The 19,492-nt window shown below is 41.8% G+C and overlaps 1 protein-coding gene across 3 annotated transcripts in view; it reads right to left on the bottom strand.

Annotated features, from left to right (window-relative positions):
* Positions 1 to 1,941: 1,941 nt before the first annotated feature.
* LOC115191758 (RAC-alpha serine/threonine-protein kinase) overlaps positions 1,942 to 19,492 on the bottom strand; it is a 68,659-nt gene continuing 51,108 nt past the window's right edge. The window contains exons 3-14 of one of the 3 annotated variants that reach the window (XM_029749665.1): positions 7,780 to 7,908; positions 7,457 to 7,568; positions 6,993 to 7,119; positions 6,735 to 6,866; positions 6,560 to 6,625; positions 6,380 to 6,448; positions 6,029 to 6,154; positions 5,779 to 5,907; positions 5,401 to 5,615; positions 5,231 to 5,318; positions 5,025 to 5,127; positions 1,942 to 4,829 (exon numbers count right to left, since the gene is read on the bottom strand). In XM_029749665.1, coding sequence (XP_029605525.1) covers positions 4,750 to 4,829; positions 5,025 to 5,127; positions 5,231 to 5,318; positions 5,401 to 5,615; positions 5,779 to 5,907; positions 6,029 to 6,154; positions 6,380 to 6,448; positions 6,560 to 6,625; positions 6,735 to 6,866; positions 6,993 to 7,119; positions 7,457 to 7,568; positions 7,780 to 7,908 — 1,376 coding nt within the window. In that variant the 3' untranslated portion in view covers positions 1,942 to 4,749. Of the gene's footprint in view, positions 4,830 to 5,024; positions 5,128 to 5,230; positions 5,319 to 5,396; positions 5,616 to 5,778; positions 5,908 to 6,028; positions 6,155 to 6,379; positions 6,449 to 6,559; positions 6,626 to 6,734; positions 6,867 to 6,992; positions 7,120 to 7,456; positions 7,572 to 7,779; positions 7,909 to 19,492 lie in introns of those variants that run through there. The other 2 variants (XM_029749656.1, XM_029749672.1) reach the window with 2 other exon arrangements.

Genomic DNA, 19,492 nt, shown 5'->3' on the forward strand with positions numbered 1-19,492 from the left:
CAGGTTGGGCTAGGCTACATGTCTTTACCACGCCCTTTTGGGTGGCCTGTAAATCCACGCGCCCCTACTTATGTAGTAGCCAGCAGTAGGCTATTCATTAGATGTGGTTGCTGAAAGCAAATCACAACTTTAGAAACTGTTCATAGTTATTATTATTCCGCTGGAACCTCTAGCGCCAAAATCCGTAAGAACTACCAACATCAAAACAACATTAATGCTTTGATGCTGCACGCATTAATGTTGTTTTGATGCTGCACGCATTAATGTTGTTTTGATGCTGCACGCATTAATGTTGTTTTGATGCTGCACGCATTAATGTTGTTTTAATGCTGCACGCATTAATGTTGTTTTGATGCTGCACGCATTAATGTTGTTTTAATGCTGCACGCATTGTTGTTTTAATGCTGCACGCATTAATGTTGTTTTGATGCTGCACGCATTAATGTTGTTTTAATGCTGCACGCATTAATGTTTTGATGTTGGTAGTTCTTAAGGCACTGGTCAAGTTGCTTGAAAAAAATAACACTTTTGATTATATTACTCATAGTTTTCACACTACAACCATCTTTACATAAATCCCAATGCATTTCAGGGGCCATAGACTTGAATGGGAAAAAAAATCTGGAATAAACTAGAAATACCATTCCATTTAATTTAGAAACGCTAAAACGTGCAGACTGGTCTGGAATAGTGTGCTTGTATACAGCTTTTTGATACTATTTAAATACTTTTTCAACTAGAATTGTTTTAAATCTGCATAAAACTCCATAGGCTTGAATGAGAAATATTTGAATTCACCACTTGAAACGTTAAAGCTACAAAGGATTGTTGCTATTTTAACTTTTTGAACTATAACCGTTTACATTTGCATAAAAGCACCATGGACTTTAAAGGTCAAATTTGGATTCACCACTGATCTTGATCTATTTCAGCAGACTGACTAAACTTTTCCTACTTTATAACCCATAAAGCTTGCTGTATACCCTTTAATTTCAATGGCGGAATGCAGGCATCAACATTCTGAACTGAAACCATTGAGAATGTTCAAACAAAAACATTTTTGAGAGCTTAAAAACACATATGGCTTATGATGATATAGTACTCACTCTTGCTTACTATACTAGTCCACTATAATAACTCCACACCTACAAACCACCCCAAAATAGGTCACTATAACACAGCCTATGAAAACCCTTTTACAGCCATAAATACTTAAAGACTAGCAAGCACACCACATTTACTTCAGTAAACATCCTATTCTAGTTGGTGTAATTTCTGTTCATGGTCAGTTATAAATTGTGATTTCAATCGGTCTCCTGTAAAACCATGACGTCATGTATGATTTTAGATGCTTCATTTGGCTCCATGTGCCAACACAGTCTAATGCCTAATCGTTCATGTGTTTTTTGTGATCATTTAGGTTTATCCAAGATGGGCCTGTTTATCAGGAATAACTGCATAGAGTGAGTGCAATCTTCACCATTGACTAAATACAATGATAGACTGCATAGCCTTTTGAGCCAGATGATGGCGCACTATGCATGCCATATGGCTTTGCTGAAACAGAGCCTCCTTGAGGAACCAGCCGAAGAATTAACATCAAAATGTAAATGCAAAACATCCTTCAGATCTATAGGAGTTTTTTAGAAGGTAGGGGCTAGGGGTCAACTGAGAATTCAGCAATTGTCTAATGTGTTGCTCCATCTACATCAAGCACCCAGCTTGGCTCACAGCTGGACCCCAGCACACTGGACTATCTCCCTGGACATCTGCTCCCTATTCAGGGCCATCTACACTTGGCTCTGGACCTCCATTGTCAGCCCAATACAGATATCCAGAGGATGGGCCAGCAAATTATGTGCTGAACAATACTTTTTAGGCTACTTGATACTCTTTATACAAGTGGGGAGCTTAGAGTTAATTGAAAGAATCGAAAATCACTTTGTCCCCAAAAAATCTTTATTTCTGAATTCCAATGAAAAATACCACACAGTGAGGGAAAATGTTATTTGTTCACAAAAGCTGGTGCATTCAATTGTTCAGTTTCTCATCTACCAAGGGGGCAAAGGGAATGAAATAACTTAAATAGAAATAGTTTGAACCTTTTCTTAACACCCCCCCAACTGACAGGTCAATGATTTAAAAAAAACAAGAATACAACAAGAAAAAAAAAATACAAAACTGGAATGTGACAAAATTAAATATGTTTTACATTCATTTACAATTTCTTTACCATTAATTATCAATTGTATTGTTTTGTGAAAATTCCAAACCATTTCCTCTAGAAATCATTTATATTCAGACTAAACTAAAGGCCTTAACACTTGACAAACCTAGAATCTGCTGGATCAGGACAAAGTTAATTATCCTCTTAATTCTTGAACGGTCAATCATTTTAAAGCTAAACGTAGAGATCCTCACTTGGATTCAATTAGGACCATTGAGACACAATGAATTGTTGCCCTCAATCTCGTGCACACACACACACAAATACATACAAAATAAATGGTCATCCTTCCTCGATGGTGGTCAGTGTCAGCCTGTTTGGTGTATTTCACTTGCAACAGTAACTGTCTATGTACAATAGCTGTCTGAAAGGTACTGTAACAGTCACTGAGGTGTTTCTAAAAGCATTGCGGAGAAAACACCCAATAACTGGAAACAATCTTAAAACAATTGTAAAAGAAAATGTACACAAACAATCACAGAATAGGCTACCTGTTGAGAACTAAACAGCAAAGAGAAGGTAATTTTGTTGGCAGAACATTCACACAATTCATTTTGTACACTCAATCCCAAGGTTCGAATCAGTACATGAGCATGCCTTTCAGATTATATTATCCAGGCTTCAGTCGGTGCTACTCTGATAAGGGTCAGGGCAGAACAAAACAAAGCAGAGGGTAAGGTCGTAAATCTCAAACTAAACAAGACTTTGGTCACAGTTATAGCTAAGCCAGATATTCATTTCAAACCATTTATTTTGTTTCAGCATTGCCCTCACGAGGACGCCAGTGACAATTATGTCTGCCCCTCACCATGGCACTGTGTTATTGCACAAACTCTCCACCAAGCTAACAGTCTTCAGAATATTTTCCAGCACTGGATCATTGATGAGAGTTTTGTTATACATTGTCCGGACTGTGACTGTTCTCAATAATAGACAATATTTGTGGAGAAACTGCTTGGTTGGTAAATAGTAAAAAATATATATTTTTAAAAACTACAGGCAGGTGAGCTTCAGACTCTTCCGTAGTTGAAGCTATGCATGTGTGCACCTTCAATGGCATGCTGGTAGAAAAAGACATGTTTTCATCAAGTTGATTTATTTTATCAACATGTAGCTAGCATGGTTTTCTGCTAGATATAAAAAGTAAGTTATATTACTTCTCATTTCAATGTACTTTGAAGTATATGTCTACAGCTTTGATAGAAAAATATAAACCAAGGACCAACTCAACATTTGTTCACAGGGTAAATGGATAGTGACCTTTCTAGAAAAAGCAAGTGTGTGTGTGTGTGTGTGTGTGTATGTGTGTGTGTGTGTGTGTATGCATGCATGCTACACACACACACACACACCTAGTCATTTGACCATAAAATGTATCAGAAAATGCCTCCCCTACTGTGGTTGCAGCAGCAACTTTACAGGAATAAACAAGATTGCTATTCACATGATTTCTCATGAAAACATCTATTTCACTAAAAATAAATGTAGCCAATACACCCATCAAAAATGTCCTTTATGATCCACAACTCATTTGGTGAATTCCACTCTGTGCTTCACCACTTTACAGATGGTGTGATCCAGTAGAGCCAACTGTTTTCGCGATACATTGTAGTCACTAAGGACAACTTCGGCAAGGTGGTGAGGCCAGTAACACTGAAGAAAAGTAGACGGCTCATTCCATAGACTCCATTTCAGTTCTATAGCACTTACTCTTACTAGAAGGTGTGTGTTGGGGAGGGTGAACATTTGAGAGGTGAGAGACTGCAGGGTTATACTCAGAAGGCACGAAATGGGAGAAGGCAACAGGAGGTGCTATGGGAACTTGTTCAATAAGAACACATCGTTTTCTATTTCAAAACTTGTTGCTTCGTGGTGTCCTACTGAACACAACCCAGGTGTGGAGCTTTAGTGTTACCTCTCGCAAATGTGTAAAACCTGGGAGTCAGAGCACAATGGCAGTGGTGGCTAGTAGATGGAGATGGGAAGGACTATTTCTACAGATCACGCTCTGATGTTTCCCTTTGCTCCATCAACATATAAAGACAATCATTTGGAGAAATATATAGTGTACCGTTTAAAAAGCTCATTTTCAGAGAACGCTTATGAATGTGCTTCTCTTTGGAGGCTAGCGGCATACGTATCATTGACAGGAACATCATGCTGCCATGAAGAATTCGGTAGCCGGTCACCACTGTGTCCAAGTGTGTTGCTTTTGGCAGGCAACCAAAACCTCCCCTTAAGCAGAACAAATACGGTATTTGAAACACTGGTGACACCAAGGTTGACTCTCAATAGTTTATAGTGGCCTTTCTCTCATTGTCCATCTGAAGAGGAGACCAGGATAAGAAGCCACACTAGACAATTGAGATGTGCTCCAACAATTACAGCAAAATAATAAAAGTGAAAAGAGGTCATAGATCGCCTGTGAGGATGTGTTCTGGTCAGAGGTTGGTGTGTGGGGGGTCAGGGTGAGAGGGGTATGGTCCATAAGATAGTGAGGAGAGGGAGTCCAGGTGTTTGGTTCAGGCTGTCCCACTGGCAGAGTAGGAGAACTGAGGGAAGTGGGGTCTCCTGTCGCTGTCGAAAGACTCCATGCTGTCATCTGGGATGGAAAGAGAGAAAGTTAGAGCACAAATCATTAAAAAGTGACATTCATCTTTCAAAGAAAAAAACAAAACAAGGTCAAATTGTGGTTTATCTAGTAGTATGAACACTACTAAGCCAACTAAGGGGAGTCGATGTCCTATAAATCCATAAAATCTTTAAGCAACGTTTGTTGAGTTGGGAGGGAGGGTACCTTGTCCTGGAGGTGTGATTGTGATGGTCTGCCCGGTGAACTCCACGTCAAAATAGCGGGTGTCCGTTTCCGAGGTGACCTGGGGCTTGAATGGCGGGACCAGCTGAGAGGAAAGGGGAGGAGTCATGAGTGGGCACCTGCCTGTCATAACACTTGCCATCACCATGAGAACAATGACAACACATAGAAAGCTTAGGATACGATACCTTCTTCTCGTACACATCTTGCCACTCGATCCCAGCGAAGAACTTGTGCTGCATTATCTCCTTGGCGTCATCAGGCCCTCCACCTAACCTAAAGAGAGGAACACACACACAAAGTTAGTGTACACACACACACACACACACACACAGACACACACACACACACACACTACCTCTGCTTGGGGTCCTTCTTGAGCAGGCCAGAGAGCAGGGACTTTCCCTCGGGGCCCAGGGTTCTAGGAAAGCGGATCTCCTCCATCAGGATCAGCTCAAACAGCTTCTCATGGTCCTGGTTGTAGAAGGGCAGTCGACCGCACATCATCTCATACATGACCACACCCAGACCCCACCAGTCCACAGCACGACCGTAGTCATTGTCCTCCAGCACCTATGTGTTGGAAAGGGGAGGTAGAACATGAGCGTCATGTACAGGTGGGTGGTAAATCCTCTGGAAGGGCTTTCTAACCTCATCCCTACGTCTATGGTAGTGATCCTGATACACTGATAGTTTTCGATCAGTTGAAGGACAGGGTTGATGGGTAGGTGTTTACCTCAGGGGCCAGATACTCTGGTGTCCCACAGAAGGTTTTCATGGTGGCCCCGTCCTTGATGCCCTCCTTACACAGGCCAAAGTCTGTGATCTTTATGTGGCCGTCTTTGTCCAGCATCAGGTTTTCCAGCTACAGTAGAGAGGTTTTCACAAGGTGAGTTCGAGAATAGGGAGATTCCTACTTGAACTTGTCCAATAAAAACACATTTGTATTTTCCATTGCGAAATGTTTTCAAGACTCCCTAAGTCACCTTCAGGTCCCTGTAAACCACATTTTTCTCCAAGTGGAGGTAGTCCAGCGCCGACACGATCTCCGCTCCGTAGAACCGGGCCCTCTCCTCGGAGAACACACGGTCTCGTGATAGGTGGAAGAACAGCTGGGTTGAAAGAGATGGTTATTGTGTCAATTCAATTTACAGTCACATAAATCCAAACCCTTTCCCCCAACCTTACCGGTATTAAGTTCACCATCATACAATTGTCTACCATGTAAGATAAGGAATCATGTCCACTCTATTCATTACAGTCCATCTGCAATGTTCTGAGTATTTCACCTCACTGATAAGGCCTTAACATCAGGTAAAATGCAACAAAGTACGCACCTCTCCTCCATTGGCGTACTCCATGACGAAACACAAGCGGTCGTGCGTCTGGAAGGAGTACTTCAGACCCTTTACGGAGCGGATGAAGGAAGAGCACAATTAGGTTACCCATTTATATTAGTATAACAGTAAACAGAGGGAACAGAGTTCCTATTGCACACCAATGGAATGGTCTCTCACCGTTAAGAAGGGGTGTTTGGAGTTCTGCAGTACTCGGTTTTCAGTGAGAGTGTGTGCTACTTCATCCTAGAGAAGACTAAGGAGATGAGCTTGATCCAAGAAAAGGAAATACCAGTATACACAGACTACGCACGCGCACACACACACACACACACACACACACACGTCTACTCACTTTTGCCACAATCACTTCTTTCTTGAGGATTTTCATAGCGTAGTATTTTCCGGTTGCTTTTTCCTTCACCAGGATAACCTTCCCAAAAGTGCCTTTTCCCAAGAGTTTGAGGTATTCAAAGTCGTGCATAGTCTAGGAGACAAAGTGTTAAAAAACAAAGAGATGGATGAACTTTATTTTACCATATCTAAAACCCTGCCACTGGTATTTGCCTTACAGCAACACAAATGCTGAGAACAGAGGGTTAGGTGTACGCACCACTTTGAGTTTGGGCTTGGTGAGGTACATCTCCATGTCCATGGGGTCTGGTGAGGAGTCCATCCTCTCCTCCTCCTGTTTCTGCAGCCCATCAGCCACCTCCTGGATGGCCTTTGTCCACTGCTCCCTGAGGACGGAGGGAACCAGAGGTTGGATGACTCTACGTGTGTGTGTGTGACACGTTATTTTTTAGGGGACCAGAAGTCCCCACAAGAATAGTAAACAACAATTTCAGCAACTGGGGACATTGTTAGTCCCCATAAGGTCAAATGCTATTTCTAGGGGGTTTAGGGTTAAGGTTAGAATTAGTGTTAGGGTTAGAAGCTACGGTTAGTTTTAAGGTTAGGAGCTAGAGTTAGGGAAAGAGTACAGGTTAGGTTTAGGGAAAATAGGATTTATAGGACTGAATTGTGTCCCCCCCACAAGGTTAGCTGTACAAGACAGTGTGTATGTGTGTAACCTACCTATCCTCTGGGCTCTCCACATGGAAGGTGCGTTCTATGACAGTGGTCCACTGTAGGCAGCGGATGATGAATGTGTTGGGCTTGGGTCGCTCAGTCTTCATCAGCTGACATTCTGCTGGTCATAAGGAAAAAGAGAGGGAGAGAGCGGGAACGTGAGCGAGATATGTCATGTGGTGAACCATCAGGGATGCATAGAATGTAGTGCAGGGCAAGAACAAAAATGTGCAACCTCTGAGGTACTTGAGGACCTGAGTGGAGATGCACTGCTCAATTGATGTGTTAAATATTGTGATTAGGGGGAGAGTGTCAGAGGGTTGCCTTACGTGCTACTGAGAAGTTATTGAGTGGCGTCTCCAGTTGGTCGACGTCTTGCGGTCGCTCCTTGTACCCGATGAACGTACCGTCGCTCTTCAGCAAGAAATACCTGGGCCTCCAGGTCTTTATGTACTCTCCTGAGAGGAAGCCAGAGAACCATTTAACAGATACCCTTTAGCCAATTGCAGGTATTACATCAGAAAGGAGACCACTCAACCTGTCAGTACAATCCTAACCCAGTCTGAAGAGCCATAAGAGCACTGAGCTATCGCTAACCCTAGGGGGAGCTAGTAATGATAGCATGTTGGACAAGTGTGTGAGAGAGACCGAGTTTGGTTGACCGCAAACTTCTGAGGCATTTGTCCTGGTGGTTTCGTCGAAAACAGAACTTCCCCTCATAGGCCTTTTCTATATCTCCCCTTTGCACTGCATGTGTGTTGTACTGCCTTCCTGTACTGTACCTTTAAGACAGGCAGCTAGTAAACAGGGTCTCTGATATGTTTTTCATTAATTTTTACAACTGTGACTACGGGTACTTCTGGTAACCAACAACCAGATTCTAGAAAACAGGAAGTGACACACTAACAGCACATTTCGAGAAAAGCGACATCCCAATCAGGTGTAGTGTCAGTGCTGCTGACTCATCTGTTAACTGCTCAATAAGGGCGATAAGATTGGAATCTTCGAAAAACAGTTTCATTTCACACGCATACTTCATGCCTAACTACTAAAGCAGATGAGTGTGTGATGCTCCTAGGGCAAAGTGACCTAATGAACAAGCTGTTGCCTTATAAAAGACAATCCATACCTATTAAGTGTTGTTGCATGGTGCCTGTCTAGACTCATTTACCAATGCCACTCATCTGAAACCCATATCTTTGCAAACACATAGGCCAAGGGTTAAACTTGCGGTAATTTATGGCAGCTTGGTAATTTCAACTTTAAATGTTTTAATTGTAGTTGTATATAGTATTATTTTTTATCTCTGTGTCAATATTGTCCATAGGTTAAGAGAAAAGCCTAATTGAAAAAAGCATCTAAATCAACAACGGCATTACTTTCAATAAAAAAAAATTTCAACATTTTGGTGCCAAAACATTTAAAGTAAAATAAGTGTGAAAAAAAAAAAAAAGGCTATTTCATGCAGAAACACACACACACACACAAACGAATGAAATTGTATTTGTCACATGCTTCATAAACAACAGGCTACAGACTAATAGTCAAAAGCTTACTTACGGGTCCTTTTCCAACAGAGTAAAAAAAAAAGTTAGGAGGAATAACTGAGAAAATAGCATGGCTATATACAGGGAGTATGAGTACCGAATCAACGTGCAGCAATAGGAGGAAAACGAGGTAGCTCTATAAATATACAATGATTTCAGAAAGCATTTAGACCTTAACTTTCCACATTGTTACATTACAGTCTTTTCTAAAATGGATTAAATAAATGTTTTGCCTTAATCTACACACAATACCCCATAATGACAAAGTGAACAGGTTTTTAGAAAGTATATAAAAAAATAAACAGAAATACCTTTAGTATTTAAGTATTCAGACCCTTTGCTATGTGACTAAATTGAGCTAAGGTGTATCCTGTTGCCATTGATCATCCTTGAGATGTTTCTACAACTTGGAGTCCACCTGTGGTAAATTCAATTGATGGGACATGATTTGGAAAAGCACAGACCTGTCTATATAAAGTCCCACAGTTGACAGTGCTGTGGGATCTTCGCCAACCAGAAATCATGGATTGATGGCAGCATTCGCACAAAACAAAGCGCGAACCACTGCTTTTAATCATGGCAAGGCGACCTGAAACATAACCGAATACAAACAATGTAGCTATTCCCTCCGCAAGGCAATCAAACAAGCTAAGCGTCAGTATAGAGACAAAGTGGAGTCGCAATTCAACGGCTCAGACACGAGACGTATGTGGCAGGGTCTACAGACAATCACGGATTACAAAAAGAACAAGCCCTGTCACGGACACCGATGTCTTGCTCCCAGACAAACTAAACTTCTTTGCTCGCTTTGAGGACAATACAGTGCCACTGACACGGCCCGCTACCAAAACCTGCAGGCTCTCCTTCACCGCAGCCAACGTGAGTAAAACATTTAAATGTGTTAACCCACCCAGACGGCATCCCTAGCCGCGTCCTGTGAGCATGCGCAGACCAGGTGGCTGGTGTGTTTACAGACATATTCAATCAATCCCTATCCCAGTCTGCTGTTCCCACATGCTTCAAGAGGGCCACCATTGTTCCTGTTCCCAAGAAAGTGAAGGTAACTGAGCTAAACGACTATTGCCCCGTAGCACTCACTTCAGCCTTCCCTGTGGCTCAGTTGGTAGAGCATGGTGTTTCCAACGCCAGCATGGTGTGTGCAGCGCCAGGGTTGTGGGTTCGATTCCCACGGGGGCCAGTACAAAAAAAAAAAAAAAAAATTGCATGAAATGTATGCATTCACTACTGTAAGTCGCTCTGGATAAGAGCATCTGCTAAATGACTAAAATGTAAATTAAGTGCTTTGAGAGACTAGTCAAGGATCATATCACCTCCACCCTAGACCCACTCCAATAGGTCCACAGACGACGCAATCACACTGCCCTAACCCATCTGGACAAGAGGAATACCTATGTAAGAATTAGAGGTCGACCGATTAATCGGAATGGCCGATTAATTAGGGCCGATTTCAAGTTTTCATAACAATCGATATTTTTGGCCACCGATTTGCAGATTTTTTAAATTTTTTTAACCTTTATTTAACTAGGCAAGTCAGTTAAGAACACATTCTTATTTTCAATGATGGACTAGGAACAGTGGGTTAACTGCCTTGTTCAGGGGCAGAACGACAGATTTTTACCTTGTCAGCTTGGGGACGCAACCTTACGTTAACTAGCCCAACGCTCTAACCACGTGCTTTACGTTGCCAAGGTAAGTTGCTAGCTAGCATTAAACTTATCTTATAAAAAAAACAATCAATCATAAACACTAGTTAACTACACATGGTTGATGATATTACTAGTTTATCTAGCCTGTTCTGCTTTGCATATAATCGATGTGGTGCGCATTCGCGAAAAAGGACCGTCTTTGCTCCGACGTGTACCTAACCATGAACATCAATGTCTTTCTTAAAATCAATACACAAGTATATATTTTTAAACCTGCATATTTAGTTAATATTGCCTGCTAACATGAATTTCTTTAACTAGGGAAAATGTGTCACTTCTCTTGCAAACAGAGTCAGGGTATATGCAGCAGTTTGGGCCGCCTGGCTTGTTGAACTGTGAAGACTATTTCTTCCTAACAAAGACAGCAGACTTCGCCAAACGGGGATGATTTAACAAAAGCGCATTTGCGAAAAAAAGCACAATCGTTGCACGACTGTACCTAACCATAAACATCAATGCCTTTCTTAAAATCAATACACAGAAGTGTATATTTTTAAACCTGCATATTTAGCTAAAAGAAATCCAGGTTAGCAGGCAATATTAACCAGGTGAAATTGTGTCAGTTTTGCGTTCTTTGCACGCAGAATCAGGGTATACAGAATCTGGCTCGTTGCGAACTAATTTGCCAGAATTTTACGGAACTATGAAATAACATTGTAGGTTGTGCGATGTAACAGGAATATTTAGACTTATGGATGCCACCCGTTAGATAAAATACGGAACGGTTCCGTTTGTCACTGAAAGAATAATGTTTGAGATAGTTTGACCTAAGGTTTATTATATTATAGTTAAGTCTATGATTTGATATTTGATAGAGCAGTCTGACTGAGCAGTGGTAGGCAGCAGCAGGCTCGTAATAGTCAAAGATATGGTTTAGAGAGAAATAGTCGACGCGTCATAATTCCTGTAATAACTTGCGGCTGAACTTGAAAGGGGTTCCTTCGTTATTTTACCGTTCATGTCTTCCATAGAGAATGTCTTGATCTACTTCAAATAAGGTCAGTGTTTTGTGGTTAAACCGCCTCGGCGTTTCGATACCCGTGTAAATCTCACTAGGTAACGTTTGTCAACATATTTTCATAAATCCACTCTACAAAAAGAATTATCTTCGCTTATATTGATCAAAGTTATATCCTATGGATATCTACACAGTTATAAAATTGGCACGGTGGTGTAAGCCTAAACCAAACACAGACCTTATTTTAAATTAATCTAAAAATATCCTATGGAATAAATGAAGAAACCGCTTTTCAGCTTTTGCTAGAAGGTGTCATGGGAATTGTGACTCGCACTTTGGTAGTCAATTCTTACCATGCCCATTATTAAAATAGGATTTCCTGCATAAAGAAATTACAGTTTTTGTTTTCAGCATTCATCACAGGTAACTTAAACTATTTTTATTATTCAAACAGTTGAGAGGATTTGGTACCTAAGCAGACTCTTCAGTACGTACACACACAGCTGAAGTGACAACGATACTGAAGAGTCTGCTTATGTATGTATGTATGTATGTATGTATGTATGTATGTATGTATGTATGTATGTATGTATGTATGTACATAAAAAAACATAACCGGCCGATTAATCGGTAACGGCTTTTTTGGGCCGCCAATAATCAGTATCGGCGCTGAAAAATCATAATCGGTCGACCTCTAGTAAGAATGCTGTTCATCAATTACAGCTCAGCATTTAACACCATAGTACCCTGCAAACTCATCATTAAGCTCGAGACCCTGGGTCTCTACCCCGCCCTGTGCAACTGGGTCCTGGACTTTCCGACGGGCCGCCCCCAGGTGGTGAAGGTAGGAAACATCTCCACCCCGCTGATCCTCAACACTGGGGTCCCACAAGGGTGCAATCTCAGCCCTCTCCTGTACTCCCTGTTCACCCATGACTGCATGCACGCCTCCAACTCAATCATCAAGTTTGCAGCCAACACTACAGTGGTAGGCTTGATTACCAACAACAACGAGACGGCCTACAGGGAGGAGGTGAGGGCCCTCGGAGTGTGGTGTAAAGAAAATAACCTCACACTCAACGTCAACAAAACAAAGGAGATGATCGTGGACTTCAGGAAACAGCAGAGGGAGCACCCCCCCATCCACATTGGCGGGACAGTAGTGGAGAAGGTGGAAAGTTTTAAGTTCCTCGGCGTACACATCACGGACAAACTGAAAAGGTCCACCCACACAGACATCGTGTTGAAGAAGGCGCAACAGCGCCTCTTCAACTGCAGGAGGCTGAAGAAATTCGGCTTGTCACCAAAAACACAAACTTTTACAGATGCACAATCGAGAGCATCCTGTCGGGCTGTATCACCGCCTGGTACGGCAACTGCTCCACCCACAACCGTAGGGCTCTCCAGTGGGTAGTGAGGTCTGCACAACGCATCACCGGGGGCAACCTACCTGCCCTCCAGGACACCTACACCACCCGATGTCACAGGAAGGCCAAAAAGATCATCAAGGACAACAACCACCCGAGCCACTGCCTGCTCACACAGCTATCATCCAGAAGGCAAGGTCAGTACAGGTGCATCAAAGCTGCGACCGAGAGACTGAAAAACAGCTTCCATCTCAAGGCCATCAGACTGGTAAACAGCCATTACTAACATTGAGTGGCTGCTGCCAACATACTGACTCAAATCTCTAGCCACTTTAATAATAAAAAATTGGATGTAATAAATGTATCACTAGTCACTTTAAACAATGCCACTTTATATAATGTTTTCATACATTACTCATCGCATATGTATATACTGTACTCTATACCATCTACTGCATCTTGCCTATGCCGGTCGGCCATCGCTCATCTCCATGTACATATTCATTCCTTTACACTTGTGTGTATAAGGTAGTTGTGAAATTGTTATATTACTTGTTAGATATTACTGCATGGTAGGAACTAGAGAAGGGCCTTGGTCAGGGAGGTGAACAAGAACCCAGATGGACACTTGGACAGAGCTCCAGAGTTCTTCTGTGGAGATGGGAGAACCTTCCAGAAGGACAACCATCTCTGCAGCACTCGCCAATCAGGCCTTTATGGTAGTAGCCAGACGGAAGCCACTCCTCAGCAAAAGGCACATGACAGCCAGCTTGGAGTTTGCCAAAAAGGCACCTAAAAGAACTCTCACCATGAGAAAACAAGATTCTCTGGTCAGATGAAACCAAGGTTGAACTTTTGGCCTGAATGCCAAGCGTCACGTCTGGAAGAAACGTGGAATCATCCCTACGGTGAAGCATGGTGGTGGCAACATCATGCTGTGGGGATGTTTTTCAGCAGCAGGGACTGGGAGACTTGTCAAGATCGAGGGAAAGCTGAACGGAGCAAAGTAGAGCGAGATCCTGGATGAAAACCTGCTCCAGAGCACTCAGGACCTCAGACGGGGGTGCAGGTTCACCTTCCAACAGGACAACAACCCTAAGCACACAGCCAAGACAACGCAGGAGTGGCTTAGGGACAAGTCTCTGAATATCCTTGCATGGCCCAGCCAGAGCCTGGACTTGAACCCTACCAAACATTTCTGGAGAGACCTGAAAATAGCTGTGCAGCGACACTCCCCATCCAACCTGACAGAGCTTGAGAGGATCTGCAGAGAAGAATGTGAGAAACTCCCCAAATACAGGTGTGCCAAGCTTGTAGCGTCATACCCAAGAAGACAAGGCTGTAATCGTGGCCAAAGGTGCTTCAACAAAGTACGAAGGGTCTGAATACTTGTGTAAATGTGATCAGTTTTTAATTTAATACATTTACAAAAATTTCTACAAATCTGTTTTTGCTTTGTAATCATGGGGTATTCTGTGTAGATGGATGTGGGGGGGAAAACAATTTAATCAATTTTTCGGTTAAGGCTGTAACGTAACAAAATATTAAAAAAGTGGTCTGAATACTTTCCGAACGCACTGTAGGTAGGGTATTTTTACTACCCCTTTTTTCCCCTCCCCAATTTCGTGGTATCCAATTGGTAGTTAGTCTTGTCTCGTCGCTGCAACTCCCATACAGACTCGGGAGAGGCGAAGGTTGAGAGCCATGCGTCCTCCGGAACACAACCCAACCAAGCCGCACTGCTTCTTGACAACGCCCGCTTAACCCGGAAGCCAGCCGCACCAATGTGTCGGAGGAAACACCGTACACCTGGCAACCATGTCAGCGTGCATGCACCTGGACCGCCACAGGAGTCACTAGAGCGCAGTGAAACAACGACATCCCTGCCGGCCAAACCCTCCCCTAACCCGGACGACGCTGGGCCAATTGTGCGCCGCATCACGGGTCTCCCGGTCGACTGCCACAAAGCCTGGACTCGAACCAGGATCTCTAGTGGCAGAGCTAACAACTGTGATGCAGTGCCTTAGACCACTGCGCCACTCGGGAGGCCCACTGTAGGTAAGTGACTAGGAAACAGGATAGGTAAGATAGTAGGAGCAGCGTATGTGGGGAGTTTGAGTGTGTGTAAGGCGTCAGTATGCACATGGTGGTTTCAGAGGAAGGCCCCAAAAAAATGGTCAGACTCCAGCCACCAAAGCCATAGTCCGTTTGCTCTGCTACCGCATGGCAAGCGGTACTAGTGCACCAAGTCTGGAACCAACAGGACCCTGAACAGCTTCTACCCCCAAGCTATAAGACTGCTAAACAAGGCTGCTAATTAGCAAATCAAATGACTAACCAAACTACATGCATTGACCTTTTTTTAAACTAACTTTTGCACTGAGTATGCACACACACACACTGCTGATGCTACTGCGCCACAATACGCTGCTGCTACAGTCTTATCTACCCTGTTGCCTAGACATTTTACCCCCTACCTATATGTACATAGCTACTACCTCAATGAACTTGTACCCCTGCACATCGATTCGGTACTGGTACTCCCTGTATATAGCAATGTTATTTTTACTTGTTATTGTTATTCACCGCAAGGTGCTACAGAGGGTGATGAGTATGGCCCCCTTTTCTATTATCATCTTTAACTCTGCATAGTTGGAAAAGGACACAAGCATTTCACTGCTTGTGAACAGGTGGAGACTAAGCATGCAACAAATAACATTTTATTTGAATGGTATTCACTGAGTTGGTTTATATTTAGGATCATGTTTTACAGATGCCATCTTATTTGATTATTTAATATATATATTTTACATGTTGAGAGATTTGTACTATAAGGTACTGAACATTGTCAAACATGAGTTAGTCACATAACTGATCTTTAGATGGTTCTTCATGTCTGTGAACTTAGTTTCTTTGAAAAGTACATTTTGGGAAAAAAAATGTACTAGAAATTTAAACCCATTTGAACTTGGCACTAAAAAGGTTCTATCTGTAATCCAATCACAAGCCTGAACAAATACAGATGGACCAATCAGCATATCTTTGCCATCTCCCTCCAAGTATGGTCTAGACTAGTCTTGCCAGCAATAATGGCATGCAAGCAAAAACAAAAAAAAGGAAAAAGTCAGAAATCTTAAAATAATTGTTCGGTAATGACAGTAATTCATCTGATTATCATAATACGTGTTCTGACTCCATCTTGTTAAATAGTGTTATTCTATAATTTATGTATTCAAATAGCTAGTCTTCTTAAAAACAGAACATGTCTAATTCAGAAATGTCAGATAGAACCTTATAGCTCTGAACTGTCAATCTGGGTTCAGCCTTAAGGTTCTATCTGTGATTGCACCAGTAAAAAAAATAAAATATATATATATATATTTTGAAATATATCTATCCATCTATCTCTCTATAGACAAGGGAACAAGAGCGAGGATTTTGATACTCTGCACTTTAGGTACCTTTAAAAAAGGTGGACCTTAATGGGTTATGAAAGAATAATACACTTCCAAATAGTTCTGAGATCCGAAAACGTTGATGCTCAATATCTCAGAAATATGCTTTGCACAGATGGCACTATAAGGGTCTAAGGTCACGATTCGATAAGGCCACACAGAGGGCCAGAGATAATTACAGACACTTATGATAATCTGAAGTACCCCAAAAGGCCACTAGAATAAAGCAGCAGAGTGTGCGCGTCAGGGTTTCCCAGTTAGTAAAATGTGGTGCCGGACATTTGACCAGCAGCATTTAAAATGTACTGGACCCATATACATTTGGTGCGTAACCTGATTAGGGTGTCCACCCACCGTGCTAAGAATTTCATAAGTCACATTTAGATCATGGTAATTCATATTAACAGAACATGCAAATCCAGGATGCAACGATGTGCAGTCCTTCTTACCGAATTCTGATGCATTCTTTGAAGGACGTTTGAATTACTGTCTACATGTACTTTCCCTCAGCCAACAAAACAAGCAACGAACAGCAAAATCACTAGCCTTTGTCAAAATACTATCGTCCCATAGTAGAAAAGTTTACCTATTCTACTGGTCAGCTTGTCGAGAAAGAAATAACCTATTCCAAACACACTGAGACAGTTGTGAGGGGGATGAGTGATGCAACAGATCAGAAACTTTTGCTAAAAATGCTGATAAACTATTATTTATTTACATTATAAGAGCAGCAATGCGCACAAGTCAGTAGACTACGCATGCATGAACGTTCCGAACACACCGACATCGTTTTGCGCAAAATAGTACACACCACAATCTGGATATGTATGCAACAAAAGTTCAACATTCTCTTTCTGCTAACATTTTCGTCAAGCAAATCTACACATAGTTTGACGCATACTTTCGATAAATCCAAAGTGTGCACCACACCGAACGCACTGCAACTGTCTCTGCAACGCAAACGCAGTGTTTCATTTGAAATTAATGGAATTCTGATGTACCAAAATGCAACGCTGTCGGTGTTCGAAGCATAATGGAATTAGCAGTAAAACGCAGTCCTCAAAAGCGCCCGGCACATGCGAACAGTTTCATGTGAAATACTTGAATATCGAAAGAGGGGAGATCTAATATGCCACAACTCGCATGGGTGGCTAATATGACTAAGATTGTGCTACTGGACAATGAAATACAGTTTATAGAAAATATTTGCCTCTACGGATACGGTCTGATTTTGGCTAGGCTACTTTGAAGCAAGGTAAGACATGCCTCATATGTAGTATACTGCCTCGCACTGATGAAGCCTGCCTTCCGTCGCCTATGCATTTGCTATTTGAGATGCTATAGCAGCAGCTCTCGCGCTGTCTGACAGTTTCCACTCAAAGGCTCTACGCGGTACGCGTGTGATAAAATACTAAACTAATATACTGTACACGAGCCAATTTAATTTCATAAAATGATGCGTGTGGCATGGAGATGGATGGTTTCACACAGCTGCAGGTGCACATGATGCTCCTAGGGCAAAGAGTGAGCTAATTAAGAAGCTGTTGCCGGAGTGGTTAGCTGACAATATCACGAATCTGATGCCCACGCTTCAATGGAGCAGAAGTCCGTGTGTTGTGTTTTTGAACAGCTAGCAACAATGACATGCAGCTGCCATGTCGTACGTGGCTTATTTCAGTTCGTATCTTTTTGACTGAAGTCATATCGATGCTAATATGGCTAAAATTCGCTAGCTAACCAACAACTGTAACGATGTATTTGAGAGACATTGTGCAAATGTATTAATGTTTTCAATAAACACTGTCGACAAAATATAGTTTACATGTTGTCAACAATTCAAGCCAACCCAGTCTGTTTTGCCTCAGTTGCGCACGTGTCATTTTATTTTAACAACCAACCTGTCTATAAAGACAATCCATCTCTGTATATTAAGTGTTGTTGCATGGTTCCCGTCTAAACTCACTTACCAATGACGCTCATCTCAAACCCATATCTTACAAACACGTAGGCCTAAACTTCCGGTAATTTACCAAAAGTTACCAAAACTTTCGGTAATGAACTGGTAATTTATGCAACTCTGGTCATTTATATTTGAACTTTTATAAAAATGTATTCATATATAATATTAATTTGTTTACACCTGTGTCCATGAGTTTCTAATGGATCGAACATATGATTCAAGAGAATTTAAAAAGCATCGAATAAACAATAGCATTATTTTCAATTAACTCTGCAACTCTTCCAACCATTTACCTTTTCACAATTGCCACCAGTTTGGCACCAAAACATTTACAATTACACTTTGTTTAAAAAAAATGTATTTCATGCTGAAACCCTCATATTAAAACAGCAATGATATTCACTAAGTTGATGATTTATATTTAGGATCATGTTTTACAGCTTTGTCATTCTATTTTTTAACTCTTATTTGATAATTTTACATGTGGATAAGGCCACACAGAGGGCCAGAGATAGACACGTGATTATCTGAAGTACCCAAAAGGCCACTAAATGTCATGTGATAAAATTACTGTTAGCAGTAATATTCTCTCCCTTTGCAACACTACATAAATCTGCCTCCACCCTATTGGCAGATCAGTGCATTCGAGGTAAAAGGAGAGAGACCCAGTAAACAATTGAGATTAAAACTAATAATGAATAAATCATTTATAGCTACCCAAGCAGGCAGGAAGTCAGTGGCTAAGCCTGGTGGTACAGTGACAGGGCAGATAAGAGATGCCATTGCAGTCTGGGTTAGGAGGAGGATGTGGTTTCAAAAGGAACTGTGTGTGGCTTATAATAAGAATCCACTTCCTCCTCCCGCCCGTTTGGTTGTCTTAGGTAGTCTCTTCTAAAAGAGGAGTCGAACACATGTAAACTATTGCGGTGTATGCATGTAGATAGCTACAAAAGAAGCAACTTAAACAAGTACCTTTATTTGCAAAGCAATCAATCATCTATATATGCATAGTGTGCTTACACTTTGTT

The sequence above is a fragment of the Salmo trutta genome, chromosome 1 (assembly GCF_901001165.1).
Source record: "Salmo trutta chromosome 1, fSalTru1.1, whole genome shotgun sequence".
Lineage (NCBI taxonomy): Eukaryota > Metazoa > Chordata > Actinopteri > Salmoniformes > Salmonidae > Salmo > Salmo trutta.